Source organism: Psammomys obesus, unplaced genomic scaffold (assembly GCF_907164565.1).
Source record: "Psammomys obesus unplaced genomic scaffold, mPsaObe1.curated_primary_1811, whole genome shotgun sequence".
NCBI classification, from domain to species: domain Eukaryota; kingdom Metazoa; phylum Chordata; class Mammalia; order Rodentia; family Muridae; genus Psammomys; species Psammomys obesus.
Genome location: NW_026593286.1, coordinates 9,848,372 through 9,860,195, shown reverse-complemented (window position 1 = coordinate 9,860,195; position 11,824 = coordinate 9,848,372). Strand labels below are relative to the sequence as shown.

Here is an 11,824-nt window from a genome sequence, read left to right as displayed (position 1 = left end):
AGGGAGGGAGGGAGGGAGGGAGGGAGGGAGGGAGGGAGGGAGGAAGGAGAGAGAGAAAGGGAGAAATAATGAATTATAAGATCAAGTAGCTAGGCTCAGATAGTAGGGGAGGAGGACCTTCCCTATCAGTGAACTAGAAGAGGGGCATGGGGGGAGAGGAAGAGAAGGGGTGAACAGTAGAAGATGAGGAGGAGGACACAGCCAGGATACAAAGTGAATAAATTGTAATAAAGAAAAATAATAAAGAAAAATTTAAAAATAAAACTAAAAAAAGACTTTGCTTTACTTTTGACATATGCACATAAAGATTAAAATAATTGGCAGGAGGAGAGAATGTAAGCTCAAGTTTCTAGCAATTCAGAGTGAGAGCAAAGACCAGGATTTAGAGGTCAGACTTCACTTTAGCATGTAACTTCTAAGTCAAGAGAAACAAGCAGGGAAAGGAGAAAGGCCCTGGTGGCAGGAAGAAAACCAGAAAGAATGTGGTATGGGAGTCTTGGGGGAAGGGAAGATGCTCTTCAGTGAATGATGACCCAGCCCGATGCTGCCTAAAATCTAGTAGTACAAGGAATGGTGTCTTGGTCTTAGCAACATGAAGTCATGGCTGACCTTGGAAAGCAGTGTTTCCGTGCCAGGACGGAACTGGGTAGGAACTGGGGAATGGGGGGAGGAAGGACAAGATGCAAATTTGCAGGCAAGATGAAAGAGAGACTGGCTATGTTGGAGAGAGAGAGAAGATGAAGAAGAAAGTGTTGGTCTGTTAAAATGTGGAGATCTGAGCCTGTTGGAAGGCAGTGGCAGGAGTATTATGGTGCCAGGAAGCAAAATAACAGAGCAGAGACAAAGTCAAGTGTGTGGATTTGTTTGGCTTCTAGTTGCTAATATTGCTGCTTCTTTCCCAGGGCCCTGATGGTTTGAAAGGACAAAAGGTGAGCCATTTGTAAGCTACTGGTACTGAAGGTCTCTAACCATGTGTATCAAAAGGACTTCAGTTAACTAATGAAATATAGACTATTATAAACCGACCTTATACACCAGGTCCTGGTATTAAAAATTCAGGTACCATAGAAATTAAAACACAGCGCTTTCTTCTGTTGAGCAAATTCCTCTGACTCTTATCATAGACAGGTCTTTGGGTCAATCATGTCATCTTTTAAGAAGGGAAGATCTAGAAGAAAGGAACTGACCTCATGCTCCAGACTCCATGTTCTAGGTCAGGAATTGCTACCAATTTGGGTATCTTGGGAAACGATTCATTATTCCTAATCCTTCCTCCTATCACAGTAAGTTGTCAGTGTTAAAAAAAAATAGTACAAAAGTCGGAGGAGGTGCTTGTAAAGCCCCAACCCCTGCCTGAGGATCTGTAAGCAGCTAATGGTAACTGAGGGAAGAGAGACATTTTCCTCAATGGTGTAACCGCTGATAAGTTGTCCATGTGCCTATAAATAGGCCCTCAGCCACGGTCCTATAGGAAACCTTAATTAAACTCATTGGCTACATACACACACACACACACACACACACACACACACAGGGAAAAAGAGAAAGATTTGAAAGTATGGGGGGGGACTATAACAGCAGGAGTGTGAGAGGGATACAGGTAGAGAGGAGTAAATATGATCCAAATGTATTATATGTACAAGTACATAAAATTTATACTGAGACTCACCATTGTGTATAATTTACATAAGCTAACAAAATGTTTAAGTTTTAAGAAATGCTTTAAAATGGAATAACTTCAAAATTTTTAAATGTGTCTCTAAGTGTATACCTCCTAAACACTTTGGTCTTTGAGGAAGCAAAACCTTCAATAAGTACATATGGTGGGGATTGAAAATACAAAATTAATTGGGGTTGACGACTGTCTCTGTTTTCAAGGGTGAACCTGCTCAAGTAGAAGACAGGGAGTTCCCTGGAAAAGGTGATCCTGGGCCTCCGGGGGCGCCAGGCTTCCAGGTACAACGCTTTCCAGAAGGAGCTCTCCTTCATGTTCATATTCTGTCTCTATTTCTGTCTTTCCCTCCTTCCTTCTCTCCTTCCCTCCCTCCTTCCCACCTCCCTCTTTCTTCTCTCCTGGTCTACACTGACTGCCCCACCCCTCCATTCTAACATTGACCTCATTAGAAGGAACAATATGCTGATACTCAAAAATGACATCTTGTATGTCTTTTAGTCTCTTCCTAAGTCTCTGACACTCTGCTCCTGAACGTAAGATTCTTCAGGGATGAGTTCTACTTTCTCTGTATTGGCTGAAATCAAGGATGGGTCCACATTGTGCACTGTCAACCACTTGCAACCGGAGTGTTAAAGAACATCCTGGTTTCAATATTTACACAGTATTTTTTTAAGTTTTATTGAAATGTAGCTCCCCCCTCCCCTTAACACTGAATGGCTTCACTAGTTCGTCGGTAGCTAGCCTGGAGGTACTCCATAACAGATCCAAGGAGACACAGCTATTCGGGGCTTGTGTATATACATTCTGATTCAGAAGGCTCCTTAGGTAGAGAGGTACTATAATTGCTAGATTTCAGGCTAATTAACCGGAAATGACCTAACTTAGTTCATAATGAAGTGTGGAGATCTCTGAGAAGAGTTTGCCTCAGTAAATCGGAGTTGGAGTTGAGGTCATTGGTGTGCTCATCTGGTGAGACAGGGCCAACTGATGATAAGCTTGGAGCTGACCCGTCACAGGAATGCTGGTAGGGGCTGGGATAGGCTTCCGAGAAAGGTGTGAAATAGGACAACTCTTGATCCTTTGCTTAGGGATCAACCATGCAGAAAGAAGAGCAATGACCAGAAACATGGGTGTCTCCCATGAGGGTCTTCTGTACACTACTTACTACGCATGTGCTGGAGACAGTGTAATGTCTTCTAAACCCATCTAAGAAGGGTTTCTTAGATGCTGGTTACACAGTAGGGTTATCTCTAGGCTCTAGGGCCCAGATGAGCCAATAAATAAATAAATAAACAAACAAACAAACAAACAGTTCTAAAACTTCTTGCCCTCTTGGAGTCTACGTTCTAATGAGTAGACAGAAAAAACAGCAACCAATAACCATATGGTGCGTTACACAGTAATGAATGCTGATGAGAAAAAAAAATGCAGGCAACCAGAGATAGAAATATCAACCTGGAAAAAAAGACTGTAGATGGGCTGAGAGGAACCCAGGGCTCCAGTGGCACAGTCGGCTAACTGAGGGCACTGAGCCAGCAAAGCATGCAGCCTTCTGAGAGGGTCAGACACAGCGGTAAGAGGGGGAATAATCATTCATACAGGTAGAAGGAAAACTAGGCAGGAGCACTGCGGATGGGGACAGCCTCAAAGGAGGAGGAGAAACACGACTATCCAAGTACGGAGAGGGAGGGAAAGACAGGGAATGAGAGAGAGAGAGAGAGCCTGAACACTGCCCAAATCAGGAAGCATCACTGGCCATGCCCCTGTATGCAGTGGCATAGGATGTGCCGGGCATCTGTTGCCTACAGCAGTACGTTTGGAATTTACTGTAGTTGGCTTCAGTCACTTAAATGTTTACTCTTGAGATTTCCTTGAAACGTCACTATGTCTGACTAATGAGTTTTGTCATTAATTGTTGAATACATTAAACTCACTCTTCCCTTAACTTCAAGGGTTTTCCAGGACCCCCAGGTTTTCCAGGGCCTGCTGGTCCACCAGGTCCTCCTGGATTTTTTGTGAGTATGAAGTCATTGTTGCCATGCACTCTAAATGTGTACATTGGTGATAACAAAATGTTTTAGAGCGGTCTCCCAGCTGGGTGAGATTTCCTGCTGTGACTTGTGTTTCTGGCTTTTTTAGGGTTTTCCTGGAGCTATGGGACCCAGAGGATCAAAAGTAAGTCTAAGTACCTAACTTGTAGTAGTCAGAGCATCCTAGCCCGTCCAAAATCCTAGGAGACCACTGGGAATTCCTCCCTGGGATCACAGGAGCCCCAGCAGGAAAAGGGACAGGACCAGCAGTGACTTGATCCCTGACTCAGAACACTAGGAAAAAGCAAAGGTTTCTCAATTATAGGTTTCCATTTCTGGTAACCCTGCTTTATCTCATCAATTCTTGTCATGGGCTGCTTTGCGAAATCCGTGTGATCTTATGTGACTAAATGAAAGGAGACTTCGTTGTGGTCTTTAATTGGGGTGCTTCAGGTGTTCCTATTAAAAAATCAAGTTGTAGTTTAAAGGTAAAAATATTAAGTAAGGCCGAGCCTCACCAAGGAAGTATTATTAAGCAGTGTTTCTTATTAATATTAATGACCTGGTGTGCAGGACACACCCCAAAGCTCTTTCACATTTATTACTTCATTGTTAGACACACACAAGCATCTCTCAGTCCCTCTCACTACTCCCTCCCCTACCCCTCCCTCTCAGAGGTTCAGATTACATGAGTGGCAACAAAGGCTTGAAATAGCTTGATTCCCCTGAGCTTTCTATGCTCATGGGACAGAGAAGGCGGCAGTTGCTTTTCTTATCATTGCAACAAAGTACATGACAAAAGCAATTTGAGGAAGGAAGGGCTAATTTGGGCTCAGGTTTGGGGATATGGTCCATCAAGTTGGATGTCATGGCAGCAGAAATGCTGGTCATGCTGCATCCATAGTCAGGAAGAATGAGTACCATGAATAGGATTGCTTGGATCTTCCTCTTTCCATTAGTCCGGGACCCCGGCCTATGGAATGGCACTGCCCGTGTTCTAACCCCAATCCACCTAATCCAGAAAATCGTCCCAGAGACATACCCAGGACTCAACTCCATGGTGATGCCAAGTCCCATCGAGTTGACAATTAAGAGTAACCACCTCACCAAACAGCCACACCCTCTAGGGCACAAAAGCAAGATTACACTTCAGGAAAGGGGCAGGCGTGGGGTGGAGGGGCAGAAACAGCCCAGACTACGTATGTATAGAAATGCCACAAGGCATGCTACTCTATGCTAAAGATAAATTTAAAAAGGAAAAGCCACAATTCAGCAGAAACTTTTGATAGAAAGGAAATGTCAGGTAAATAACAATAAATCATATCTCCAAAGCAAAGATTCTCTGTTACCTAAACTTGTGCCAGGCTATTGCTAGAAAGTTCTTTAAAGCAGAAATGGCATATTCTAAACTAGGAAATGCCCACATAAAATTTGTTATTTTATGTATATTGCCACAAAGACTGCTATGTGGCAACCTTAAGCTGTTTTCTTAGAAAAAGCTGCAAAGTGAAAAGTCTTGATTTTACAGTAGTTTTTGTAAGGTTCCCTACATGTGTTTTAAGAGTGTTAATTGGTAAGATTATGCCACTGGTCCACATTTTTGTAAGATTATTCCTTCCATATCTAGATGCTGAGGAATCCAATGTCAAGAGGTATTGAGGGTCTTCCTTTCCTTTTAATCTTTTTTACACTTATTTTTTTATTTGTAAAGAGTATGTGACAAGGCACATGTGTGAAGGACAGAGGACGGCTTAAAGAAGTCAGATCTCTCCTTCCACTATGTAGGTCTGGGAAATGGAACTGATCGTCAGGCTTGCCAGAGGGTACCTTTACCAATGGAGCCATTTTTAGTCCCTGGGTAAAGGATTCCCTACAGAGACCCAAGGAAATGCTGGTACCATATGAGGAGAACAAGATATCCAGAGAGCTCACTTCACTCCCCCCAACTCACTATTTCCTTAATCTGTCAATGAATTAATCTGCTCGCTTTTAAAAGTCCCACACATTCCCTCCTCTTGATACTTTACAGCTGGCTTTGGATTTTCTCCTTAACTGTGATGGGTATTCAAACCACGGCAGGCATTGTTGATGGATGGGATCTATTCACCTCAAGTGGTTTCCTGTCACTAAATTACTAATGACATTTCATGGCTTGCATTCCCCTCTTGGCTTTCCTGACTTGAGTTTCAGAATCTTGAAGTCCAGTTACTCATCCCTCTTATTTTTAGCATGACAAAAGTAGGGCATCGGGAAGTAAAGCAGCCAGTAAAGGAAATTAGGTAGCCAGGAAGTTAAGGGCTAACCAACTAGCCAGCCAATAGGATCAAAACCAGATAGTGGCTTGGCCAGAAAAATAACCTGTGCTGGCTTCCAACCCCTGCCCCAACATTTGTGCCATCCGTAATATTCAGTGAGACTCCTGTTTCCTGTGCTCCAAAACCACCACCTTTAAGAGAAACATATTGCTGTTTTTCTACTTTAAAAAAAAAAAGTAATATAGCTATAATTTCAAGACTAAGATGAAAATATGTCTTCCCTCACAAAGACTAGAAGTTTAATGAGGGCAATTATTCTTATTTATTTTTGTAAAATAATGACCGAATGTGAGGGGGTACAGTCATAAAACTGCCAAAAAGACTGCTCCATTATTAGGGGAAAGGCTTTTATTTTTAATGAGAGAAAAATATACATCCAGAGTATTTGGAATAGTCCAGAACAGAGATAAAAGACAGCAGGCTGGGCATAACCAGAGACTGGACAGGGAGTGAGAGAAGAGCGGACATAGTAAGGTAGCGAGAGATAGCTGGGGTGGGGATGGGGAGACGGGACGGGATGCTTTGTCTTTATAGAGAACACAAACAGGTATCCGGGAGGAGAGAGGATGCTACTGTGGGGCTTTGAAACATATAACAAGCACTTGTGAGTGAGGACTGAGGGAGCCTGGGGCATGGGCTCTGATAACAACCACAGGTACGATATGTCCCCTCTCTGCCAGAGGCAAGGGGAATGACTCTTGTGGGGGACATTTCACAAGTTCCTGAGGAATGCCGGCTTCTCCCTGACTTTCAGAAATCTTTTTATAGTCTAGCCTGAACTAGACATACGGACTTGTGGGACCTAACCATGGCATTTCATGCTTTCTTACAGGGTCACATGGGCGATAGCGTGATCGGAGAGAAAGGAGACCCGGTAATTCCTGTCCCACCGTGTGTGTTAGTGGGGCAGAACCTCTAAGCACGCAGTGCCGTTGCCCCCAGGGTATCCACTGGCCGTGCTGAAATGAACACTTCCGTTTGCTGTTCGGCTGTGTCTGAGAGAGAAGAAAAAACCGGATCTGGGAGAGGGCAGAGCTGATGTGCCGATGACGCTGCTACATGGCTCTCATTATCTCCTGTACTTGTCTTTAGGGTGAGAAGGGATCCCCAGGGCCTCCCGGGCTGCCCGGAACAGTGATTGTCACACTCAGGCGCCCGTACAACAAATCGGTAAGGCTGCAGCGTCATGACTACAGCTGTGCCTTTGTTTCTGCAAAGACATCTTAGTGATCCCCAGGAGCCCCGTTCACCCCAGTTTCCCACGCCTGGCCAGTCTAAAAATCTAGTTTTAATTCCTCCTGTATCCTTCATGGTGAAGGATGGAAAGGTTCAATGAGGACGCTGAGACATGAGGCCCCAAGACACAGAACTGACTTTGTTCCCACTTCTTTTCTGTTCTCTCTCATTCTCTTACACACCATGTGTGGCTTTGATCCAATAGGATGGCAAGGACCTCTAGACAGGGTAGAGGAGTACTACAATCTAGTGGGACCCTTTGCATGACCAGTATAACCTCAAGGACACACCCAGTCTTCTCCAAGAACGCTACCCCATGTTATATTGGACACTGATTGCTTTTTTTCTCCAAAGGGGAATGACTAAGAGGACCAGGAGATGGAGCTGAACTTAGGAAATGACTCCACAGTACCATATACCAATCCCGACACTAGCCTGGACTTGAAAAGTCTGGGAGGGGAAATAAAGAATTCAGATGGTATTAAATTAACCAAAAACTCAAATCCTTTTTCTCTTTGAAAATTACATTTAATTTCTTCAGACAATAGTTTAGTTGAAACATGATTTAAATATAAAATATGCTTTTTTAAAGTATACCTCTTCAGTTTTAATAGATTTTGTAGTGTAAAATACAGGCCACAGCATTCACTCATTTATGATCAACTCATTGGCTTTTCGATGCTCATGGGGTTGGTTAATCATCACCACTGGCAATCTTAGAATATTATCTTTATACTAAAAAGAAACCCTAGAGGCACCATCTGCCTGTTCATAGTATAAATGACCAGAAAAAAACTAAAAAGAGTTCAGAGAAAGCATGGTAAAATTTAATATGAGAAAAATAACTCACACAGAAGACAGGGGGAAAAATGACTTGAGGAAAAATAACTGAATTCTTCAGAGGCCATCAGCAAAAAGTAAATTAATGAACCCTGAAGCATCATTTTCTTTAAAAAAAAAATACACTTTTCCATTTACAGAATCTACATCTGAAACATTTGACCGGGAAAAAATATAGTTGGAAAAATCTAGTGTCCCTAAGAAAAGAAAGATATTGTGGGACAGGGGAGGGTTGATTAATTAAATGGGATAATGGCTCGCAGGAATCCCAGTGAATTCATCATGATAGCATTTGAAAATAATAGAAAAGTATTATTCCAATAAAAAGAAATTTAATGTTTTAGAAATGAATATGCTATGACAGAAATGAATATTCTATAATAGAAAGCTGGTTTGGTAAGTAAACTAATGTAATGTAATTAGGTCCAAATTATCTTTTTTTTTTTTTTTTTTTGGTTTTTGTTTTTCAAGACAGTTTCTTTGTGCAGCTCTGGCAGTTCTGGAACTTGTGCTATAGACAAGTTTGAGGCTGGCCTCGAACTCAGAGATCCGCTTGCCTCTGCCTCCCTGAGTGCTGGGATCGGAATATGTTTATGGATAAAACATATATACTCGGGTGCCAAGTTTCCAGCTCTCACAACAGTTCCTTTTCCAAGGGATCAAATTTCTTCAAAAGCCCCAAAGATACACAGATTAAGAAGCTGCCTTTTGGAGGGCTTCAAACACTCAATGATGTTCTTTTAACATCATGTCATACACCTGTTATAATAATGGTTAAGATGCCATGCAAGCGTCTAGTATAAAGGAGATTTTCACCCTGGGAAAAGAGGGGTGAGAAATAAAGAGGGGGGGGCACCCATGGCAGAGAGAGACAGAGGAACACAGAGAGTAAGTGAAACCAAGAGTATAAGAGAAAGAGAGCTAGGGAGGCTGGTGGGTGGGTCCTCTTATCAGGCACACAGCTGGCAGGGGCAGGTGATGACCTCATTGGTTTCTAGGCCCATGGAAGCCCCTGAAGGCAGGCCAGCTGAGTCTCCTCTTACGCCGACGTTTCTCCCTTTTCACTTACTTAGAAAATGAGGGACTAGGAAGGGATGGTAAGGCGGGAATGAGGACACCTTGAGTTCAAAAGGCTGCTTCCTGCTGACTTGAGGGCGACAGACATCTCTGGGGACCCTAGGAAAATTTGGAGAAGGATTTGGCGAAGTCCAGGGAGAGTCGCTGTTTTAGTGCTGTCCGGGATCTGTGAGAACACCTACGGCTAGGAAGGAAAATCCAGGTCCAGCAGACACAATCTGCGAGGTTAGACTGGACCACCTGTGGATAGTTACTTTGTTGCTGTCCTGAATGTAGGCAACACCTGGACCTGACAGGATACTGGAACACATATATGGGCAGAAGACAAAGATAAGTAGGTTTGGAAGAAAATTCTTTTTTAGGTGTACATTTGAAGCTGTTGGACCCATGGTTTTGGTAGTTGGGGAGGGGAGCCCCAAACTATCGAAAGGGGGAGGAATCCCACCCTCTGAAATAGGCCATAGGTGGGAAACTTGCTGTTTGACAGCATTTATCTGGAATCCATTTAACCTGAGAAGTGGATTCAGGTGGATTTCCTGTAGTTTACACTAGTTCTTTTTAAGTTCACACAGAAGAAACTACATTCATTCATGCATCCAAGAACTAGCAAAGATAAAGTAGTTATACATTTTAAATCAGTGTGTTAATCTGAATAGACCTTTATAACTTCATATAAAGAACATTTTGCATCGGCATTGAGTCATATATACAGTCTGTTGTGAGAAGTACAACTTTCAATTGCTGTAAAAATCCATTGACATTTAAAATGAAACCTGTTGCTTTCTTAATCAAAAATAGTAAACAGGGAGTTCATTAAGACTAAAAACAGCTTTATAATTGGTGCTTTATACCACGTGTTCATCTTAACATGGTGGAGTCACATGGCAGGTTGTAAGCCATGTGATTGACATGGCTGCTTACGTCCACATATGCATACATACGTATGTCCTAAAGGTTACTTTTGTGTTAATGTGAGCTCATGTATAAAATGTGAAAAAAATGAGAAACAAGAAGAGACACTGGCTGTTGTCACGAGGCCCAATACTGGTCTTCAGGCCTAGTTTCCCTGGACAGAGGGTATTTCCAAATAAAACTGGTCTAATCTTATTTGGTTGTTTTGTAATAGTGATTTTTGAACTCTATTTATAAACAGGACTTCCAGGGAGAAAAAGGAGATAAAGGAGAGATGGGTGAACCTGGACTTCCTGGACCCCCAGTAGGTCATTTGTGTTATTTTGTTCCTGTGACACATAAAACGGAGCCTTAATACATAGTGCTAAGATTATTTTCATTCTTTGATAATTTTATACACGTATACAATGTATCTTGATTATATCTACTCATGACTTCCCTCTCCCATCCTCCCACTCCTCAAACACACCCCCAACCACCTTCATGGCTTATTCTTTATTAATAATCCATGGAGTTCAATTAGTGTAATCTTCATCCATATTGTGATGACTGCTAAGCCTTTAAATATTGCTATTAAGTAAAGGCCCAGAAATATTCAAAATCATTTTACAGCAATTTCTAGGAGAAATCTCTTCACTATTTTATGTCTGGCTTACTTGGATCACCTGATTTTGAATAGCTATCTAGAACTAATTTTTATAATAAGATTTAGATTACTTAATTTTAAATATGGTCGATAAAGGAAACAAATTATTTTTTTAATCAAGAAAAGAACAGTCATTTCTAAAGCTTTTTCATAACTCTGACCACACAGGGACCACCTGGAGACTCCTATGGGGCAGTAAAGGGTGTGCCTGGAGAGCCTGGTCCTCGGGTAAGGTGACAATTCAGCGCCATGTGCAGCCCAGGGAAGGCAGGCCTTGGGACTCTTTGGGTGACAGAGATGTTCCAATTAGCTATCGTTTTTTTTGTTGTTTTGTTTTATTTTGTTTTTTTTTAAAGATTTTTTTTAAGTTTTCGTAGATAGGATTTATTTTTCCAAGTATCTGGAAAGTTCAAGACTAAAACATGCCCCAGGGACTTCAGAACCTGAAAGCTGGGGCATGACTCTCTCTACCTCACTTCTGCTCTTCTCTAGGCTCCAGGCCTATTCTGTCCAATAAATGATAAGGATCTTCTATGAGGAAGATAAGAAATGAGGTATAGCCACAGACAGAGAGACAGACCAACGGACACACACCTATAGAAAACTCCAGAGATTCAATCGGATCGTTCTTGCTTGTTCTTATGTCTTGCTCTGAAATAATGGCTATGGCCACAGGGAAAATGTCCACAATTGGCTAGACAATGAACTCCTGTGAGTGACAGCACATCAGAATCTGCCAGAGTGTGGACAGAAAACTCCCAAAGAAAATAGGGTACTGTGTGTCTGGAAGTGGGGTGCTGGGAACAGAGAAGCAAAAGGGACCCACTTTCCCACTCAGCTCCATTTTGTTAGATTTAAACAGCTATAGCATGTAAAGACCCTAAAAAGCATGTATTGAGGAGGAGAAAGTGGAGTAGGGGTGTTTGAGAAAAAAAGATAGTGCAGCTTGCCTGAGTTTTAATTCTACCAAAAAGGGTCCATATCACAATATTTCATCTGAAAGCCATGGCTGGGAAGACACCACAATATGCTTCACATACGTACGTACATACATACATACATACATACATACATACATACATACATACATACA

At 42.2% G+C, this 11,824-nt stretch overlaps 1 protein-coding gene across 1 annotated transcript in view; it reads left to right on the top strand.

Annotated features, from left to right (window-relative positions):
* Positions 1-11,824, top strand: part of Col4a3 (collagen type IV alpha 3 chain) — a 118,257-nt gene that overhangs the window by 60,463 nt on the left and 45,970 nt on the right. The window contains exons 8-15 of the mRNA XM_055616488.1: positions 903-929; positions 1,879-1,956; positions 3,628-3,690; positions 3,815-3,850; positions 6,853-6,894; positions 7,113-7,190; positions 10,327-10,389; positions 10,900-10,959. Of these exons, the coding sequence (XP_055472463.1) occupies positions 903-929; positions 1,879-1,956; positions 3,628-3,690; positions 3,815-3,850; positions 6,853-6,894; positions 7,113-7,190; positions 10,327-10,389; positions 10,900-10,959 (447 nt within the window). The remainder of the gene's footprint in view (positions 1-902; positions 930-1,878; positions 1,957-3,627; positions 3,691-3,814; positions 3,851-6,852; positions 6,895-7,112; positions 7,191-10,326; positions 10,390-10,899; positions 10,960-11,824) is intronic.